This window comes from Delphinapterus leucas, chromosome 10 (genome assembly GCF_059928025.1).
Source record: "Delphinapterus leucas isolate spDelLeu-1000000601 "Yukka" chromosome 10, BTC_Dleu_Yukka2, whole genome shotgun sequence".
NCBI lineage: Eukaryota > Metazoa > Chordata > Mammalia > Artiodactyla > Monodontidae > Delphinapterus > Delphinapterus leucas.
The window spans coordinates 49,251,140-49,273,995 of record NC_143138.1 but is presented as its reverse complement, the minus strand read 5'-3'; the positions used below and the strand labels follow the sequence as shown (position 1 = coordinate 49,273,995).

General features: G+C 39.4%; 1 protein-coding gene across 4 annotated transcripts in view; it reads right to left on the bottom strand.

Annotated features, from left to right (window-relative positions):
* Positions 1–1,376: 1,376 nt before the first annotated feature.
* The window catches only part of ZCWPW2 (zinc finger CW-type and PWWP domain containing 2), a 145,425-nt gene continuing 123,945 nt past the window's right edge, over positions 1,377–22,856 (bottom strand). For 2 of the 4 annotated variants that reach the window (XM_022564919.3, XM_089918957.1), the window contains 4 exons: positions 19,441–19,493; positions 18,324–18,391; positions 11,549–11,673; positions 1,377–7,794 (listed from right to left, as the gene is read on the bottom strand). In XM_022564919.3, the coding sequence (XP_022420627.1) occupies positions 7,633–7,794; positions 11,549–11,673; positions 18,324–18,391; positions 19,441–19,493 (408 nt within the window). In that variant the 3' untranslated portion in view covers positions 1,377–7,632. The other 2 variants (XM_089918956.1, XM_089918955.1) reach the window with 2 other exon arrangements.

Here is a 22,856-nt window from a genome sequence, read left to right as displayed (position 1 = left end):
TTGACAGCCCAGGTCTAAAGCTGTCTGTTGACCTCAGAGTCTGTGAGGTATGGCATCTCACCTCTGGCAGGGGACACCTAAGAGGGAAGGAATTGTATGAAGGGATTTTGTAGCTATCTGGAAAGAGAGCTCCCTCTGCTTTGAGACATTCAGTTTTCAAATGTACTTTCTGCTTGGAGGACCCCCTATATTTTTCCGTTGCTCCATCACTGGATAGAAAATTCCAGAAGAAAGGGGTACAGCCACACACATTTCTCTCCTGCCAGCTCCTTTCCCTCTGCAAATTGCAAGAGGGTTATTTTATAAAATTTAAATGTACGCAATTTAATTGCCTGTCATAATAAGCAAGTGTCACTGCTAAAACAGACTAATTCTGATCAAATATTTTGGTCAGCTTCCTGGCTTTCAAAAGGTCTTTGGAGCCAGGGTCCAAATTCCACCTTGCTGGTTGAGGGTGTGCTTAAACACACATGGGCTCCCTGTGAAAGGCATTCACATATTTGCTGGAATGCATCCAAAGAGACAAAGAATCCTGACACTGCCCATCAGTATTAAGACCCTCCCCCTCCACTGTCTTGAACTGAAAGTCTGTGAGGAAGGCAAGGTGATTTAAACCCACAGCTAAAGTTCAACAGTGAGATGTCCCTTAGAAGACAGACGTTGCCGTTCACATACCCATTAGAGAGAAAATGGTGATGCTGCTAGTGACGATTTCCAAAGATTAATTTAAAAAAGAGAAAAAAGGAAATCTGATATTGATGACTAGCAGATGGAGTAATACAAAACTAAGACAAGTGATCATGTCAAATGCATAGTTACATTTAATCTCAATAACTATAACTGCAATGTCCTTAAACACATACTTGGTTTCCTTCTAAAAGAAGATAAAGTTGATTTATAAAGCACTTTCACATAACATTTCTCATTTTTTCCTCACAATGCTTTGCTTTAGAAAGTTCCACCCCATTTTACATAAGAGGAAACCAGATGAGCATTCTACCACCCAGCTAGTAACCAGGTTATTAAACAATATCGACAGTAATTAAGGGCATGGGATCCGGAGCCAGACAGAAATGTACTCAAATTCTGGCCCTTCCATTTACTGGTCATATGACTTAGACAAGTTAATAGTTAAAATCTGGACCCAAACTTACATTTTGCAACTCATAATCCTATGACACAATACCAAAGTGCTAAGGAAGACACAGGCAACACAAGGGGGAGGGAAAAACATGCCTACTTTTCTTTGTCAAATGAGACGTCCCACCATCATGGGCATATCTCCACTCTATGTGATTACTGTAGTGTCTAAAACTACTTACAAGGAACAAGTGACTCACTCTTACAAGCCCTTAGTGATATGTTGGTGGTGTTGGTATACTATTTATTTGTAATATCTATACATATGCTGCGTCCTTGATAAAGCAATAAAGTTTCCAATAAAACTTACCACTGTGGGCAGTGCAGGGGTGGGCTGAGCCAGTCTGAGGGGCCAGTCTGGGCCAGAACCAGGCAAAGCTGGGAAGGTCCAGGCAGAAGGCCTCAGGCTAGCACTCTGGGTCCACCCAGGAGGCAGGACTATTGTGACAGTAGTTCCAACCTAAGGAGAAAATGTTGCAGGTACAGCTGGGAAGCTGACACCACAGCTGGTCTGTGAGATTGTTGCTGGGACCAAGAAGCCAAGTGTGTCGGTTAACTAGGGCCACAATAATGCCGTGTAATAAATGACCCCAAAATCGAGTGGCTAAAAGCAACACTCCTTTATCCTATGGCTCTAGAGGTCACCTGGGGCAGCTCTGCTTCACTCTGCAGGTCTACAGGTCTGAGTTCCTGCCATGGTCTCGGTCTCTCCCTCTCCCAGAGGGCTTGTGGGGGCACATTCCTCTCAAGGTGATGGCAAAGGCACAAGAGGAAAAGAAGAAACATGCCAAGCCTTGTAAGGCCTTGACTAAAAATTGGCACTATCACTTCAGCCCTATTTCATGGAGCAAAGCAAAAGGCCAAGCCCAATGTCACAAGGCGGAGAAGGACACTCTGCCCATGGCAGGGCAGTGGTAATTATGCAGGAGACTCAAAGAACTAACTCGAGCCAGTAATCCAATTAACTCTGCCCACCTCCATGGACACATCATTATATCCCTCCAGTACAAAAAACATCCCCACCTCCATCAAAGGGCACCCAGAAGTCTCACCCAGTTGTGGCATCAGGAAACATTTAGGACTCCATGATTACATATGGTCCAGATGTGAAATGGACCTAGGAACTAAAAGCACAAGCTACTGGCCCACCCCCTCCCACACCCACACAACAAGCAACACTGTAACAGAGACAGGATAATCACAATAGGCACCCCTATTCAAAACAAGGAAACTTGATCTTCAGCAAATCTGAAGTCCCTCTAGGCAAATTAGAAGAGTTCCCCTGCCATGGGAGTAGGAAGTGTTTCTTTCTCTCTTTTTAAAAAAAATTAATATATATATATTTTTAATTCTTTTTTAAAAAATTTTGTTGGAGTACAGTTGATTTACAATGCTGTATTAGTTTCAGGTATACAACAAAGTGAACCAGTTATACATATATCCACTTTTTTTTAGATTCTTTTCCCATATAGGCCATTATAGGAAGTGTTTCTTGATTGGATCGTGGTTCTGTTCCCATGGGAAAGGGAGGAGTGGATGGGGGAGGCGGTAAGGGTTGGGACCCACAGTCCATGCTCTCTACAGCTCCCGGCTCTGTCCCAAGATACCGTTGCCATCATGTTCCTCATTGCTTCTGAAGAGGATACTGAAAATTATACCTTTCTTTGGTGGCTACGTTTTCCCAGTCTGCTTCCCACCTGAAGAAAATTGGACACACTCAAAAAGTGTTTCAGTCTCTTTAGTTCAGGCTGGTAGGACTTTGGTAATATCACTCTCTCTACAACTTAGTGGGCTTTCTATGGATTTGATTGCAGTTCATTCCATGTGTCAAAATCACAATGTTTTTCAAGACACGTTTCTCTCCAGATTTGAATTACTAGCACTTTGGGCACATCCAGTGGCTGTGGACCCATGCCTCTGTCCAGCTGAAAGAGCTACAAAAAGTAATTTTGTCATATTTTGCAGTGTTACAGCCACACCCCTGATTGGGTCTTTGCCCTGAAGCCATGTTTTCTTGCAAGTCACCTGAATTTGGTCTTTGTCTTTCCTGTTATATAATTCAACAACCATTCCCTGGACTTAATCTTTGTCCCCAGGCTGTATCTTAATTTAAAAATCTTTTCCTGCCTAGACTGGCTGAAGATAACAGTTTTATTTTCTAAGTAGCAATTTCTGGGCTGCTTGCAAACTGTTCTTTTCTTTTGTTTGGTTTCTGTTTTGAGCGCATCTCTTCCTTGTAGTAACTTACTGTATGCATTTAAAAGCAAACAACTCATTCTTTCAAAAATTTTCTCTGTCTGCCCTTTCCTTTGGTTATGTTGCTCACTTCTTTGAGTGATTTTACCATGCAACAAATCAGTGGATGGAAAAATCCTAATATTTAGATTTGTTCACAGAGAATGTCCCACTTGGACCTTAAGACCAAATTTATCTGTACTAACCAACTCTTCTAGAACTCTGCTGAGAGGTATCAAGAACTGGTTCAGCCCTGAAGAAATATTAGAATTTTTAAATTGTACTATTTCTCCTGTTGGGACCCAATAGAGAGAAAAATGATAGAATAGGACTTGATCATTTCAAAAATTTTCAAAATCTTACCTTCATCCTTTGGAAGGGCCACAGCAAATTCTACTGGTCTGGAAGTATCTGGAACAAAATGCTACCATTTGTCAGCCCCAATATGGTGGAGTCATAGATCACCTGCTATTTGGTAGAGGCAGTAGATGGCAGAATGATCTGGTTCTACTTAAAGCAGCAGTCCCCAATCTTTTTGGCACCAGGGACCGGTCTCGTGGAAGATAGTTTTTTCACGGACCCAGGGAGGGGGATGGTTTCAGGATGATTCAAGCGCATTTCATTTATTGTGCACTTTATTTCTCTTATTATTACATTATAATACATAATGAAATAATTATGCAACTCACCATAATGCTGACAGGAGGCGGAGCTCAGGCGGTAATGCAAGCTATGGGGAGCAGCTGTAAGTACAGACAAGCTTCGCTAGATCGCCTGCTGCTCACCTCCTGCTGTGCGGCCCAGTTCCTAACGGGTACTGGCCCGTGGCCCGGAGGTTGGGGACCCCTGACCTAAAGCACTACACAGGTCACCTCAGACTCATGAATGCAAGGTTCTTCTAGAAAGAGCAAACAACCATTTTTTTTTGTATATATATTTTTTATACAACAGGTTATTAGTTATCCATTTTATACATATTAGTGTATATATGTCAATCCCAATCTCCCAGTTCATCCCACCACCACCACCCCGCCCCCCCCCGCCACTTCCCTCCCTGGTGTCCATACGAGCAAACCACCATTTTTTTCCACAAAGACTCTAGACTGATCTGCAAAGTTTATGACAGCGCCTAGGTCTATAGTAGATGGGTTAACTAACTGTGGCCCATTGGCCTCCACTGCAGAGCCAGTAAGGCCAAGGCTATAGACATTACAGACTCTTGCAAGACTTTGTCCCACTGGAGGCAAAAAGAGACTAATCCATTCAATGTACACAGTTTGTCTCCAGTAAAGATTGAGCTAAGCCTCTTACCAATGGAAATCCCTGAATGAATTCAGCTTCTAGCATGGGGCAAATGGACAAGGTCTTCCTAGAATATAGGGTAACGGAGCTGGCTTCAGTGCTCAACTCTACAGCGTCTGCAGGTCTAACTGGGGACTCAGCTTCCAATGGGTGCTGACCCTCCCTAAGTTCATGGAGGCTGTAGACTGGGATGACTTGGCCCAAATCATTCCAAAAAGGATCAGGTAGCCTCCTCAAACTGGACAGAGGGGCTCTTACTCGAACCCAAATGCTTGGGCAGAAGGCCCTGACGTATTGCCTTACACCTCACATATCAAACCTGGTGTAACTAGTGTACATAGAGTTTAACTTCCCTTGGAAGGCAGATGCAATTTCCTTACAATGTTTTCCTTGGGGCACAACTAGATGCTCTGGCTATAAACGTAGGGTACTGCTCACCTCTAGGCCTGCCCTAGGAGGCAGCTAATCATATCCTTGGTCCCAGACCCGCAGAAGTAGGTGTCACCTCTGGCTGTGCTGAAAGGAAGATGTTAGTCTATTAGGACCCAGAGGAGCATGGCAGCGGCAGTCAGAAGAGAAAGGCTCTGAGCCAACGACATTCATAGTCATAACTTGCATCTTTTCCGTGTGTTCCAATTGTTACACACACTTTATGTAGCTTATTATGTTTCCTTTCACAGTAACCTCCACTCTACAGATGGAAAGAAGCCTAGGTTCGAAGAAGTTCAATAACTTGTCTCGGGTCTCCCAGCTAGTAGATGGCAGCACCGGGATCTGAAGGCAGGCATTCTGTTTCCACATGGGATGTTATCTGCGGGGAGGGTCTTCAGCCACGTGTGATTCTCAGCCCTGAGGACAGAGATGTTAGTTGACTGCACCTTCATCCTCTTCGTGGGCACATGGCATCTGGAAATTTGAAAGCCTGTATCTTCACATGAACAGAGGCTCCCCCAGCCGCTTCTTGGAAGGAGACTGCAGTTTCCTCTGCCGAAGAGCCAACTCAAATGTTTGTTCGCAGCATCATTTTGAGCTGCCCAAGCTCACAAAGACTCCAGTGGACATTCCAGACTCATATCACTTAGACCACTGCAGAGTCGAATTCAGTCTGGAAATTTCAGCATCTTACGTACGGACTCTCACTTTGATAAGCACTGGCTGCTCCACCAAGAGGAATTAGCTATAAGTGATCTAACCGACCTACTAGTTGGGGTTTAGATTAAACACCTGAATTGTGGATAAAGTCTTGCAAATACAGTTGAAGTCATTTTTATAGTTGATTCTAAGGAGTAACACACAATGGGATCAATTACTTCTTGAGATATTTCGTAGGCTGTGAATATAAAATCATACTGCTAAGGAAAAGTGAGTTTTTCTAAAATACTCTGGAGTAAATTCAGCTGGAAGAAAAAGGAAGCCTTAGCCTTCACTGTTTTAAACCACTTAGAATTGAAATACGATGTGTGGAGAGACTGTTCCTAGTCACTCTGGTTCGTAGTGTGGTGTTGAAACAGATTTTGTTAAAGCATGAACAGCCTAGACTCTTAGCTGAACTTACACAGTTTGGCCCAAAGTTGACATGTGTCCTATGTTTCTAATATGCATGTGTTCCTACCTCAGTGAACAGCACTGTGAACACCAGAAACCTGGTCCCATGCCTATATCCAATCTCCAAGTCCTGATCATCCACTCATGTTAATCGAGCCTGACTCTACCTGCCTCTCTCCAACAAGGCACCACCATAATACAGGCCCCCATGCTCTCACAACCAAATTACCAAGTAGCCTGCCCGCTGACGCTCTTGACTCCATGGTCCCTCCTGCTCACTCACCCACACTGTGCTGCTGTGAGTTTCCTCAAATGTTTGAACCTCTTCCCCAGGTTGCTTAGCCTGGGTACACAGCCTCCTCATCTGCTGTGGCTCAACTTCCCCCCATCACACTCCACTCCAGCTACTTCAACCAACACCAGAGCCCAGATGCTTTCTTTTCTTCTCTGCTTAAGCTTTGGTTTTTGTTTTTATGTGCGTGGAATGCCCTTTCCCCTACCCCTGCCCCCAGGGAGAGGGAGGTATAGAGAGGGAGCCAGAGCTAGAACTGGAGATGGATGTGCAGACACACAAGTTGATGAGCACAGAACATGAGTGAGAAGGACACCCACCGAAACCATTCATGGGGACCCCTAAGGAATGGGGCTCCAGGGGGGATGTTAAGGAAGTGGTACTGCAGAATGTACCTTTTACTTTTGTATATTGTTTAGATTTTTCTAGAGTGAATACGTTTAACTTACCTCTATATATTTTAAATTACATTTTCCCATCCTCACCTCCAGAGATACTGATGCAGTGGGGAAGGGTCCAGGATTCTAATCTTCCAAAAACCCTCCATAGACTCTGTTACTCAGTTAGGGAACTGTAGCTGAAAAGATTGTTTCCAGTATAATAAGGCAATTGACATTTTTGTTTTTTAAGAAAGCTCCAACTCTATTACACAACCATTTTTTATTATTTCCTTTTATTTTACAGTAGCTTCTTTCTACTACAAATTCACATTCTATAAGTATATTAGATTTGAAATATCTGTAAGAATTATAATAGCATTGGCAGTCATTTTAACAGTTAGCCACATTTGAACAAAGGGCCTAAATAATCACTGTAAAGCATGTATTTGTGAAGTAGGTTTCATAAGTCATTTTAAAATTAAGGCAAACAAGAAAAAAACCCTACAAATACAAATATCAGGGTTTCTCAGATTCTAAATTTATAACACTAACTTAATTACCATTTGATTGACTCTCAAAACAATGGATATTTTCAAAACACAAAGTAGAAAGTTATTAGAAATAACAACTTCAGTATAATGTATACCTATTTCACTAAACATTTTTAAGTTTTGACTTTGGGAAAATGTAAAGATGTAAATGTTTTTATAATTAACTTTTGAAAATATCTGTAATGCCCTAAAATGCAGACATCAACGCATCTATTTCTTTAAACTTGTTAGTTATATTTTCAATACATTCTCCAGCTTTTAATCTTAGCCCATCAATTACAAGATAGTCCTCTTCACAGTGGTTCTCAAGCGAGCTGCCAACAGGAGCTTCAGGGTCACATTTCGATAACTGTAAAAATAATCATACAAGTCATCAAATTTACTTGAAGACCAGGCTTAATTATTTGAACAAAACATAAAGTTGTCAGTAACTCCTTAAGAAGGTGTTCCATTTGCTGGTGGTCAAATAATGATCCCCACATAAAGTATAACGTACAGTAAGTGTGTGAGTGTAAAAATAACATAGTATTTAGTCCTGTCTCTACTCTCCAACATCACACATTTTTAGTTAGTTTTAATTTTATGCTTTGGCAAAATGTGGTCATTAAAATTAAACTTCTGAGAGTTTTCTATATTTGTTTATTTTAAAAATGATTATTATGGGGAATACAAGTTAAAACTGTTTTAGTCACACTCTTCTGTTCTCATTTTCTCATAAGCATCTGCATTCCTTATGAACAGTGAGAGTGTGTGCTAGCTTACTGGGAAAGAACACAGGTAAAGACAATGCAAACACACACACACACACACACACACACACACACACGAGATTTACAACTTCAAGGGTCATTAAAGGCGGAGGTAACTTCCCACACAATGTAAGAAAAAAAATACATGCAGTTTATGGGACTTCCCTGGTGGTGCAGTGGTTAAGAATCCGTCTGCCAATGCAGGGGACACAGGTTCGAGCTCTGCTCTGGGAAGATCCCACATGCTGCGGGGCAACTAAGCCCATGCGCCACAACTACTCAGCCTGCACTCTAGAGCCCATGAGCCACAACTACTGAGCCCATGTGCCACAACTACTGAAGCCTGTACACCTAGGGCCCGTGCTCTGCAACAAGAGAAGCCACCGCAATGAGAAGCCTCCACACTGCAACGAAGAGTCGCTGCAACCAGAGAAAGCCCACGTGCAGCAACGAAGTCCTGACACAGCCAAAAATAAATAAATAAATAAATTAAAAAAGAATACATGCAGTTTAGACAAGTGCTTTCATGTATCAAAAATGTACCTTTCATTACAATAATTATTAAAATAATTATTATTCAGTAAACACTGTCTTATCTGTATATGGACTATCTAATTTGTGAATTATTCAGGTAGATTCTTATAATAATCTGAAATTAATTCCTTCCCATTTTTTTCCACGTCAGGGCATGTCAACTAGTGTTAATATTAGCTAAGAACATAATTAATTAGAAAGGTGACTCTACTGAGGAAAATAATCTCATAAAGTATTCCAATGACAAATAGAAATGGATTTTGATTATCCATGTGTGTATGCTTTTTGTTCATGTTGCTACTCTCAATTCATTGGTATAAATACTTGAGAGTAATCGACCTGAAACCTCATACATGAAATGAATGATGAAAACATCATCAAATTTACAACTTTGAAAATAGCTCAAACACTATCTGCCCAGAGAATAAACATGCTCAGAACTTTAAAATGATCAGATGGCTCCTTTTGATGTGTTAGCTTGTAAAGGCCACTTTCTCCTAAAAACAAAACACATCTTCAGTGTTAAGTGGTATTACCTTTGGAAGATATATTAATTTTTCCTACAAACAAAAAAAAGAAATCCCTTAGGTGATCATTTTTTTATTTTTAAGCTGTAAATTGCTCCAGCATTGCTATTCTCCTTATTTAAAAGTGAACAAGGCCCTAAGTACCCTGAACCTGCCATGAATTCCAGACTTGTAAAGCTCAGTGTGGAGAGAAGCTTATGAACCAGTCAGCAGGTGGCACTCACCTGCCTACTACCAGCAATTTAAAATGGTTAAATTTTATAATTTCTAAATGACTTTGAAAGCGTAAAATATTACAAGAATCTAAAACAAAGAGCAAGCTCCTGGCTGGTGATGTATAAAAACTATGTATTTTACCTTAAGAAATAAAAATCAGAAGTAATTTTCTGTTCTATGAAGCTACTAGTTATAATGGCAAAATAGAAGCCAATTCTGTGGCTGTAAAAGCTCCAGGACATTTCTATAAAAATCAACCTGGCTGTATTTTTTTTTTTTCTTTGCGGTGCGCGGGGCTCTTACTGTTGTGGCCTCTCCCGTTGCAGAGCACAGGCTCCAGACGCGCAGGCTCAGCGACCATGGCTCACGGGCCCAGCCGCTCCGTGGCATGTGGGATCTTCCCAGACCGGGGCACGAACCCGTGTCCCCTGCATCAGCAGGCGGACTCTCAACCACTGTGCCACCAGGGAAGCCCCTGGCTGTATTTTTGAAAAGACAAACTGATAAGCCTGAAAAAAAAAAAAACAAAACACTGCAAAAATCCATATGGTGCTCAAACAAAACACACATTTGCTAGAAAAGAATAATTTGTATATTAACTACATGTATACAACATATATATCACCAATCTATAGCTCTTGTTCTACAAAGGGTAGGATCTATATAGAGACAACAAGTTTTTTGTTTTTTGTTTTTTTTTTTTTAAAAAAGGAACTCTAATTGGAAAAATGGCATTCACAACCCATGGAAATTCAAGTACAAGTTGGTATCGCTGACCAAGAAAACATTTATGTTTTCAGCTCAGCAAGTGTTTTTATCATTAATTTTATTTTCCTTGACATTTTGATCTCAACTGTAAATTCTGTATATTTTCTTGATTTCTAACTCAGTCAAGGAGGTATTTAAGAATCATCTTTATTCTTCTTGAAGTTCTGAATGAAATCAGCCAAAGTGGGTAAACAATCTTGTCCACTTACAAATCCACCTTTTCTGCATCTCAGAATAGACAGACTTGGGGATGGGTAGTTCCGCAAAGTGAGAATATGGGAAAAGAGACAAAGTGACAATTCTTAGCTGATACTCTCTCCAGCGGCTGCCACTGACAATTCTCATCTGTAATAACAGCCAACCTTAGGTGTCAATTACTCTGCAAAGCACTTTTCCTGGTTTGCCTTGTTTCACCCTTGGCTAGGCAACCTTGCCAAGTCCCCCAAGTCCTCACTGGCAGGACCAGGATGGGCACGTAGGCACTGTATCCTGAGCCTGTCTCCTATCCACTGCCCTCCTGACTCCAGGCACACTATATACCCAAATGAGGGAATGAGAGAAGGAATGAAACCTTAAGGTTCCAGGGCTCCCCACTGCTGTTTTTCTTCCTAACTACATAGGGAACAGCTGTACCACCTTGTGGAAGCATCTGCCCCATGACTTATTTTTCTCACACCTGCCACACTGCTGCTCTGTGTTAATGAGCTGGGCTTGTACCTCATTTTATTTGCACAGACATGGAGCTGATGCGCTGAGCAGTGTGTCAACCAACTCAAAATTTGTTTTCATATATAAATATTGAATACAGTAAGCACACATGGCCTTTCTCAGCCCAATATAGTTGACCAAAAGAAAAAGACAATTTAGTTAATAATGGTGAAATAGAGTCCAGTGAAAAACCCCACCTCCAGGATGTTACTAATGAGGTTTGTCCCCATGGAGATCAACCCTGTGCATGAACCAGGCAGAGCAGGTTTCCTGAGCGGCTCTTGTCCTGGCCCTTCTCCTGACTGTAAAGATGGGCACCCTCTTGATGACAGTGAGCCCCTCCATCTCTCTTCATTCCAGACTTAAATATCTAAAATAAAAGAGCTCCTTGGCTCAAATATACTTTTTTCAAAGACTGATAGATGCATCTTGATTTCTCAACAGGCTACTAGTTTATTATTCACCTCATGATAATCAAGGGCTCAAGTTTCAGAAGTGAAAAGCACTTCCCATATAGTGTAAATGAAGATCCAGGAACAATTTCTGCTGTTTAAGGAGTCTGGAGTTGCTGTTTAGGCCTGATGGTCACTATGGACCCTACCTTTTCTCCTGTATCTGTCTCCTCTCTGCGCTCCCCTTCGGAATCATCAGGGGCGGCTGTGGGCTCCCGCGCTTGCTCTAGCATTTGCTCCAGCTCTTTTAATAAAAGTTCTGTCTCAGAGACAACTAAAGAAACAACGTTAATATAGTCAAAAATGTTATATCTTAATTAATTCAATCTAATTCATACTATTAACCACCCCCAAAGAGGACATTTTCTAAAGTTATGAGATTAAAAAATAAATAATGTTGTATAATTTTCAGATAGGCCTCTGCTTGATGTGAAATTACTATGGATTTCCAGGTGAATCTTTTATATTGAATAATTATTCCTTGAAAAATGTAGGTTACATTCTTGCTATGTGTAGACTATAAAGTATCCCTGAAACATCAAAAGCTCACTAGAAGTTTGCATTTTTAAAATAAGGAGCCAAGGGCACCAAACTAAATTGTTATTTATAGACCGAGGGTCAAAAACTTTTTTTCTGTGAAGGACCAGAGAGTAAATATTTCAGGCTTTGTGGGCCAGATGGTCTCTGTTACAGCTACTCAATACTGCTGTTGGATGCAAACCATACACATACACTTAAACCAAATGAGAGTGGCTGTGTCCCAATAAAACTTTATTTACAAGAACAGGCAGCAACTGGTGGACCGTGGGCCACAACTTGTCAATTCCTGCAATAAACTATTAAAGCTACTGTTTAAAAGGGGAAGCCATGTAATTAAGTGGCAAGGCTAAGTCCAGACTAGTCTATTCCTAATCAAAATATCAATGCATCTTAACTGCCTAATCTGATTAAAAAAAAAAAACCCACACACTTATAAAAATTGTGGTTTTTTGGTGCTACTGTGACAGAAATATGTAAGTATGTAAAAAATCTGGTAATTGATTGAACTTGCTGAGATAAAATAATATCCCCATCAAAGAAATACCTATTATAACTCTACAGACTCAATCACTGATTAACAATATCAACTGAATTCCCGATTTAAATAAAACAAACATTTTCATTTGATACCAAGTCTTGTTGAAGTAAAGATAAGGGGAAGGAGACCCGGGTGGCCTGCTCCTGCAAAACAGACTGATGGGGCCCCTGAGAAGTCTTCCAAGGGCAGCATGATTGAAAGGGAAAGGCCACGAACACACACCCCATCACCTTCCACTCTGGTTATACAAATCTGACACACCACCCCTATTATGGACTGCTCATTGGCAAGTAACCAAAAATCACACGAGGTAGAGCAGCTGAAAGTTCATGGAACCCAAGCAGGACACACCCTTCAGCGCTAAAATATTATCAATGAATATATCAACGTGTTCCCAGCAATCATATTAATTTAATTGTGCATGATATACACATCCATTTGTGTGTGTGTGTTTACACACACAGGTATCCTTGTAAACTAAGCATGCTATAAGGTAAAAACAGAGATTATTAACGTGAGACGTTCCAGCTCAAAAGAATTCATATTTTATTACCATCTTCTTTTATTTAATCAGCAAATGTTTATTGTGTGCCTACTAAGGGTCAGGGGCCCCAGAGAAGAGCCACAGACCAACGAGCCTTCCTGGTCATCATCTCCATCTAGCCAGTCTTAGGTTTTCTTTGTGGAAAACTCTCAAAAACAGTTTGAAAGAAGCTTTCTGATAAGCCATTCCATACCTCAGAACCAGTTCCTATGTTTAAAGACAAACAAACAAAAACTGTAACTGACATGTTAGTTGTAAGCACACAGATCTGTGTTAACTGCCAAAGCCTAAGAACACAGAGGATAAGCTATTACATTCTAGAACAATGATATTCAAAATCTAGGGGCACAAGGATCACCTGGAGACTTTATTAAAAAATACGAATGCAACACCATATCTACTGAATCAGAATTTTCTGTAGGAAAGTACATTTTCACTGAATCAGTTTTGTTAATGAGATTAACCTCTCTTTATGACAGATTTCTTACTTAGTAACCTGTCACTTAATAACAACTGTGTGGCTATCTTCACACCAATTCCCCAGTCCCACTCACAGATGTTGGGTTTTCCTACTTTACATTCTGAGTCTATGGAAATTGATAACTGACATTCAGTGCACTGCTGAGAAGGTGTATTTTGAGCTCTGCTGTAAAGGAAAAATGGCACACAAACTTCTTTTTATTTCTAAGACTAGACTAAAATACAATCAATTTATGATAATGAATGTCATTGCCAAGCGCCATTGCAGGCTCTCTGTTTTCAAGTGATCTGGAAAAGTATGTACACTGCCTTTCGATCAAAGGGAAGACAAAGTAATGGATGACTTCATGAATCAACCAGGGTTCATAACACCAACTTGACTGATGTCAAATTCTGCTTCCAGAGCAACAGGAGGCTTGCTTTTCTAAATGGGTATTCCTATACTGTAAACGCAGAGAGTGCAAAAATAATTCTCAGAAATTGCAGTTACTGTAATCTACAAACTAGGTTATCAAAATTGGTCAATGATCTCCTCCAAAGATAGAGAGAGAATGCACGCCTGTGCTAACTGCATGACTAATCAACTTCTATCAATCCTCATTATCCTGTAGTTTTCCTAACTTGCTTCAATTTGTTGAGTGATAGCTGCTCTATCATGCAGAGAAAGTGGAAAAAAAAAAAAAGAAAAGAAAAAAGTATCTCTCATACTGAAGTCCATATCTGGCTTTTAAAAATGACTTTTTATAAAATAAATCAGTGTTTTTTTCCACTCCTGATAAGAAATAACTTACTGTTTATCTCAATAAATCAGTCACTATTTTTTAAAATAAATTTATTTATATTTTATTTATTTTTCACTGTGTTGGGTCTTCGTTGCCACATGTGGGCTTTATCTAGTTGTGGACAGCGGGGGCTACTCTTTGTTGTGGTGTGCATGCTTCTTTTTTTTTTTTAACATCTCTATTGGAGTATAATTGCTTTACAATGGTGTGTTAGTTTCTGCTTTATAACAAAGTGAATCAGCTATACATATATATATATCCCCATATCTCCCTCTTGAGTCTCCCTCCCACCCTCCCTATCCCACAGTGTGCATGCTTCTCATTGTGGTGGCTTCTCTTGTTGCGGAGCAGAGGCTCTAGGGCCACGGGCTTCAGTAGTTGTGGCACGTGGACTCAGCAGTTGTGGCTCGCGGCCTCGAGAGCACAGGTTCAGTAGTTGTGGTGCACAGGGTTAGTTGCTCCGCAGCATGTGAGATCTTCCCAGACCAGGGATCGAACCGGTGTCCCCTGCGTTGGCAGGCGGATTCTTAACCACTGCGCCACCAGGGAAGTCCAATCAGTCACTATTTTAAAAGCCTTCAAATGTATATTTATGAAGTTTTCTTTACTCTCTATTTCTCTATTGAATGTCTAAAGAAGCTATTTCCTCCCTTATATAACGAGGCCACTGGCTGGGTTATTTCAAACCCGGCACTGAAAAATAGCATCTTAAATAAACTTTCAGGGCCATTTCAATGTTGAAATTTTGAAGTCATTCTTACAGAAAAGGAGGGTGAAGAGGAGGAAAAAGCACTTGGTTTTGTTTTGTTTTCAAGTAACCACAAACCCTCCTCTGCGTGTTCATGATTTAAACGTAGAGATGAGTGAAATACAGGCTGAAGTGGAATGAAGAAGAGGACACCTTTCTGGGACACAAACAGAAACAGGAGGCACAAAGGCCGAGAGGTTAAAGGTGACTCCAAGCCAAGAGCAGGTGGGCAAAGTTTGCCTTGAATAGCAAGACAGCACCCTTCTCCCCGTTAGCCTTTTACACCCCAGACCCAGGCCTCAAGCTTTCATCTCCTACTCGGGCTCAGCCACCATCCAGACCTTTCCTATATTAGCCATTCTCTGCCATTCTCACCTATCTCAGACAGCTAATGAACACATCCTTTGCTAACTTATTAATTAATGTTAGTAGATTACTAGTCAATCCAGGGTACTATGTCAATCTTTTATCTATCAAAAGTTTAATACACTGTCTACTTCCCAAAAAGAAATGAGGTATTTACCAACAGAAAACACTGATACAATAAAACAAATGACAAAAACTCAAAGACTGAAAATAAAAGAAGTCAAAATCAATTCATTAAGGAAGATACGAAAGGCATTACATTTAAAAAATGCTTAGACCAACTACCATTGCTGTAAAGAAAAACCATAAATTTAGCTTTAAGCTTCCGGTACTCAAAGCAACCAAGGAAATTGTTGCAAACTTTGATTAATTTTAAGAAGCTATGTGACCTTAGAAAAGTCATGTAACCTATTAAGTACCTCAGTTTCTCCACTGACAGAATGGGCGTTAAAATAATATCTACCTTATCTATCTCATATAGATCTTGTGAGGGTTAAATAAATTGATATATATGAAATGTTTAGAAAAGTGAGGACACATACTAACTGCTACAGGTGTTATCATTATTATTATTGTATTATTATTTCATCATCAATGGATTTTTTTTTTTTTTGGTCCCTAAACACTGAAAAAAAAATATAATACAAGATATTCCGGGTGGCAATTCTCCAAAAAAATACAGACATGCTCCACAAATAGCTATTTCTTAGATTAAGTCTCTTTTTATAACCACTTTTTAAAATTGAAGTATAGTTAATTTACAATGTTGTGTTAGTTTCAGGTGTACAGCAAAATGATATATACATATGTGTATATATATTATTTTCCAGATTCTTTTCCATTATAGGTTATTACAAGATATTAAATATAGTTTCCTATGCTATACAGTAGGCCCTTGTTGTTTACCTATTTTACATATATAGTAGTGTGTATATGTTAATCCCAAACTCCTAATTTATCTCTCCCTCCCGGCATTAGATTAAATCTTTATACAGCCATGAATATACAGTTTAATTTATTTAATGATTCCTCAATTTTTTCTATTATTTTCCAGAAATAGTCCTCTATTTGTCGGATAAGAGGGCTTCTACTGTATCTCTTTATTACAGATGAAGAAACTGATACTTGGAAAGGTAAAGTAGATCCACTTAATTGACTCTCCCTGGGATCTCTAACTAAGGGAAAGAGAGAAGCAACTGTAGAGCATAAAACCCATAATGGAATATCACAGCTGGGGCAGTAGACTAACAGGAGACACATTAGCACCTGGGAGCATAAGGAAAGAGGGTACAAAAGTGGGGTGGAGACTCAAGAATCTGACGGTATAATTTTCCTCTGTTGCTCGATCTAGGACTGATCCTACCTTAAGCTAAGAAGAAATGAGAGATCTCAGAGGCCTGCATCAAGGGATCCACAGAAATATGGGTAGTGGGTAAAAAATTTGAGGAGGGTACAAACTACTGAAAAAGAACTACTCTTTCAGGAAGTAGTCAGCTCTTACAAAGAACACAGAAGACTAGATGTTTCTGTTCTTTAGTTCAAATGGGATTGAGGAGTGGAACACTGATCAGGTAAACTATTTTAACAATTAACTACTGAGACTTTCAGAGCCATACAGAACATGAGACTACTGACAGGGCTTCCCTTTAGTGGAAGACTACTGAGATGTGTTCACTCATTTACATGGAAGAGTCATTTCCAGTCAGTGGATTCCTGGCAGGCATGAATTTCTTCTGTAGGATCCTGTGCTAGTTGGAGAGGAGAAGGATCCAGCTGTAGTATCAGGGTCACCTGGTGGTAACTCAGCCTAGGGCTAAAATGACTTTTGATATTTCTACAGGAATATCTGAAAAGATGTGAGGCAAAGGAACAAAATAACCAAAAAAGAAAAAAAGCACCTTAAATAGCGGGAAAGCAGTAGCAGAATAAGTTTAAGAAGAGATAGAAACAACGGAATTTTGTAGTGGTTTAGGAGAGGAGCCAAAGAAATTTCTTTTTAAAAAATAACTACCTCGGGCTTCCCTGGTGGTGCAGTGATTGAGAGTCCGCCTGCTGATGCGGGGGACACGGCTTCGTGCCCCGGTCCGGGAAGATCCCACATGCCGCGGAGCAGCTAGGCCTGTGAGCCATGGCCACTGAGCCTGCGCGTCCGGAGCCTGTGTTCCACAACAGGAGAGGCCACAATAGTGAGAGCCCCGCGTACTGCGCAAAAAAAAGAAAAAACAAACAAACAAAAAAAACCCTACCTCGTCCTTCCTCTGCCTGCTTTCCTTTCTTTTACTGAGACTGAAAACAAATGGCGTATTTAGCCAATGGAAATGAGAGCCCCGTAGGATCTTGGGGTGGCTTCAAGGAGAGGGAGTGTGGCACAATGACTTCTCTGGGTTTAACTGGCTTTGAAACCTCTTTGTATGGCTGCCAAAGTTCCACCTAGCAAACAAGCATGTGCCTGCTTTTCAAGACCAACGAAAATGTAGGAAAAGTAAAGTGCTTTTGAAAGTGAAGAGCTTCTCCCTGCAGGCGACATTCTCCCTACTGTGGTCTAACTCCAATGGCAATTAATTCAGCTGGAAGCCCTAGGCTGCTGCTTTTCTTCCTTCTCCCCCTTTGGCACCCCTAGGACCCCAATAAATATGGACTAGATAAGTCTGGATTGAAGCGTATTGATGCTGGTATTTCCTCCCACAACTGCTGATGCTTTATTTTAAAAAATTAAATATATGACAAAGCCAGAGAAAATTTAATTCGAGGGAATAGAAACCTGAAGACAATTGAAAATCCCTAGTATGTAAATCAATACCAAAAACCCACTAATGTTTCTCATATATGTATACATGTACATTTTTTTTCTTCAAAGGAATACAATTATATGTGGTGAAATTAAATACAGGTAGAAGAACTAAAAGCAGGACAGGCCTTCACATACCCATGTTTTCCTTTGATAAGGCATCATCTGAACAAACATTTTCAAAAGATGATTTTAAAATAGCTTTCCTAGAAAAAGAATTTGACAGATTTATTTTCAAAAGATCAGGCATGTATATTTAAATATCTGTTCATGCATATTCATTGGTAACTGTAAATTATGAGTATATATTTCCTACCTTGGGGTACTTTTTCTTTGTTGTTGTACACAGTAAGTAAGGCAGTGAAAAACAAAATAATACTGATCTGAGCTCTCACTAGGTGAAAACCACTAGTAATCTACCCAGCACCTTACAAAGCCTTTTGCGTGTAATCCTCCCTCCAAAAACCTACCAATTGTTACTCAGAGGAACTAAGAAATTTGACAACATAGGAAAATGGTTGAACGTGACAGTACTAAATTCTGTCAGACTGCAAAATCCATGCTTTTCCCACTACACCATGTTGCTGATTTAGAGTCAGAAAACATCTGTTCAAACGCATTTTCTCTAACCAGAAGATCTTGAGAAAGTCACTTAAATTCTTTAAGGCACAAATTCTTCATCTTTTAGGTGGAGATAATTATGATATACCCCTATCTATTTGATAGGGTTACTGTGAAGTGTCAAGATTAGGAAGTGAAAGTCCTTTTTAAAAATTTAATTATTCATCTTCTAATAAAGGACAAAGAAGAAGAGAAGGACTGTCATATTAGGCCAGTCTTTGTCTTTGAGTAGGACTCCTTTTCACATAACACTGATTACTATTCATTAAAAAAATAAATAACCTGTATGGCTGGTTCAGTGATAAACACTAAAACTTGTCATCAGTGACTCATTATAAAGGCTTATTTCTGGTTTGCATTACCTATTTTTAAACTAAAAACCTGCTTCTTATCTGGTTGCTCACATGATATTAATCTTTGAAACTTATAGTTCAACACATTTGTACCAACATAAAACTTTCTCCATAATTCTAAGCCTACTACTTATCATTTTATTAATTCTTTTAGAAAATTTAAAACGTATTTCCCTAGAGAAACAAAATTAAGAACCAGGGAGAAATGTCATATAAAAATTAAACCCAATATATATATATTTCAATTTTATCATAATAGTTTTTAATTTAAAAAAGCATACCTTTTCCTAAATTTGGGCTTTTTCTTTTGAGTATTATTTTTGGAAACTTGCATCTGTAAAGTAACAACACAAAAAGATCAGTTAGCTCATATGGGATACGATGAGTTCAGCATAATAATGGATCCTATATGGTCTGAGTAAGTTAGCCCAGAATAAAAACTCTGGTCCCCAGCCCTGAACAACATATGTAATTCTAAGTCAGCCACTTCATCATCACTGCAATTCCACTGACCTGCTCAACTTCTAGGAATGCTCGACTCATCCAGTACAAATGCCTACCCCCTATATCCACTCTCCCTTCCTCACCTTCCACAAATACACAAAAATACTAAGTAAAACTACTTTTAAATTTTAATTCATATATGATCTTTAAAGAAAGAAAAATTCAGATGCCAGAAACATGTGGAATGCAAAGCTATATAGGTGGGAACTGACATGGTGAAGACCCACTGAGAATTTATACCAGAAAAGGGCCAAAAGGGCTTGGGACTGGGGTCTTAATGTCTAAGCAAGGACAAGATGAAGGATGTGGAGGAACTGGAACCCTCGTACATTGCTGGTGGGAATGTGAAATGGTGGAGCCATTTTGGAATACTGTTTGACAGTTCCTCAATATGTTAAATGTAGAGTTACCCCATGATGCAGCAATTCCACTTCTAGGTATATGTCCAAGAGAAATGAAAACATACGTCAATGTAAAAAATTATATTTGGTCATAATTATGAAACTATGAATGCGCATAACAGCATTATTCATAATAGCCAAAAAGGTAGAAACAACCCAAATATCCATTAATGGATAGATATGTGATATATCCATGTAATGAAATATTACTCAGCCTTTAAAAATACTGAAGTACTGACACATACTACAACGTGGATGAATCTTGAAATCATTACGGTAAGTGAAAAGTTGAAAAAAAGTCAGACACAAAACGCCATGTTGTATGATTTCATTTATCTGAAATGTCCAGAAAAGGCAAATCCATAGAGACAGAAGTAGATTAGCGATTGCCAGGGACTGAGGGGATGTAGAAATGGGCAGCGATTCCTAATGAATATCAGGTTCCCTTTTGGTGGTATGAAAAAGTGTTCTGAAATTAGATAGTGGTATTGGTTGACAACTGAATATACTAAGAAACACTGGATTTTACAATTTAAAGGACTGAATAAGTTATATCTCAATGAAGGTAAAAAATTTTTTTAATGCAGTGACATGGAAAAATTGAAAGTAAGTAGATACAATGTATCAATGATTATTAACAAAGGGAATACTGCTACAGTATTACTGGTAGAAAAAAGCAGATATTAAGGCAAAAAGCATAATCAGAGATAAAAAGGTTATTACTTAATGCTAAAAGAAACAATCTACCCCCAAAATATTAGTCCTGAACCTGTATATACCAAAATCTTAGCCTTAAAATATACAGAGAAACAGAATTACAAGTAGAAACTGATGAATTTACAGTTAAAAGGGGATATTTTAATTTATTCTTATAAAAAATTATATCCTAATAATCACTCAGGGGAAGTTTGTATGAAACATTCAGGGAATTCATATTATTATGATGCTAAAGAGTAAGTGATCTTCTTTTTGTGATCTACAACCTCAAGGTAATATTCAAATAGTTTTTCCAGGACTGTTATATATCTATATGTTAAAAAATATGTATAGAAATACTGTTGTCTAAATCATTGAACTACATCTCCAAAAACAATGTAATGCTATTATTTCTATCTTGTTATTAAGGATCAGCTTATATTACATGCATATTTGAGTATGAATTGAAAGACTGGTCACAAGTGGAAATGAAATTCAGGTAACAAAGTGAAAACTGCTTTATAGGTACTAATAGAAAGAAATACTGCTAGACGACTACCATAAATTACAGTGAGTTGTGCTGGTCATAATAAATTCCTTTTCTCCTTTGTTAAATACTCCATAGCAGCCAAAATGGACTAGTCAGTATTTGCCAAACGCCCTGTGCTTTCCTGCTCCAGCCTTTGACAACGTATGATGGATGGAGAAGGGCACTGCATCTGGAAGGAGAGGGTCTTGATCTGGATGCTGAGTCTGGCACCTACAAGCGGGATCACCTTTGGTAAGTCACTGACTACTCTAACATCCAGCAAGAGCCTGGCGTAAGGCAGACACTTAATAAATATTTTCTGACTAAATGACCATTCTGCATTTCAGGGTCTTCTTTTGTTAAATAATGCTAAAAAAATAACTACCTCAAGGCATTTGAGGGAAGATTAATTACACAACATACCAGGAAGTATCCAACAGTATTTGGCAATTAGTTGATGTTCAGTCACTGTTTCATTGTTATACTAGTCCACCAGGTCAGTGTCAGAACTCTACCCTTTTTCCTTAGACCATACGACAGAGGGAACTTGGCACTTTGATATGGCTGGACTTTGGTAGTGTATTAGTTTCCCAAATCTGCCATAACAAATTACCACAGATTTGGTAAAGCATCAGAAAATTATTGTCTTACAGTTCTGAAGGATAGATGTCTGTCTCATAAGAACACTTATCGTTGGATTGAGGGCCCATATTATCCAGGATGAGCTCATCTCAAAATCCTCACCCAAAGGATTTGCAAAGATCCTTATTTCAAATAAGGTCACATTCTGAGGTTCCTGGTGGACGTATCTTTCGGAGGCCACTATCCAACCCAGTACAAGTAGACACTAAAGATTACTTTACCTAATCTATCTCTTCCCCTTCTCTTCCTGTGCTGCACAGCTGATTCTCCTATGTTGTCCAGTCCAATGCTATTCCGAACAAGAGCCACAACATGACAGAATCAGCAACATCTGAGAGCTTGTTAGAAATGCAAATACTCATGCCCATCCCATGAGTACCAAATCAGAAACTCTGTGGGTGGGGCCTGGAATCTGTACTTAAATAAGCTCTTCAGGTGACTACAGTTTTCCAGGCACTGATCTAGCCCACACCCATCCACACAAATATATTGCTATACAAGCATCACTGATTTTAAAGAAAACAAAGCAAGTATTAATTCTTTTCTTGGACATAAAAACAAAGAGGTGTATGTATAGACAGCATATGCCATTTACTGAAAAAAAATAATTAGCATTGTGGACTAGAATGGCAAATGAGAGAACTGCCTTTTACTGCAAAGGACAGAAAATCTATAAGAATTGTGTTTATATCAGATTAATATAATCTGCATAAACTGACTTGATATTGCCCATTTCCTTAAGCCACTATTCATCTAAATTAAAAACCTTTTCTTGGCTCACACCAAGGAGTACTTCCCAGAACTTCTGCTGCCAGTGTCCTTGTCCCCACAGTGAGCCACAGCCACTCCCCGCCTCTGCAGGAGACCCTCCAACACTAGCAGAGACCCCTGATGTTGGGGAGCAGTTGAGGTCCCAGACCAGTCA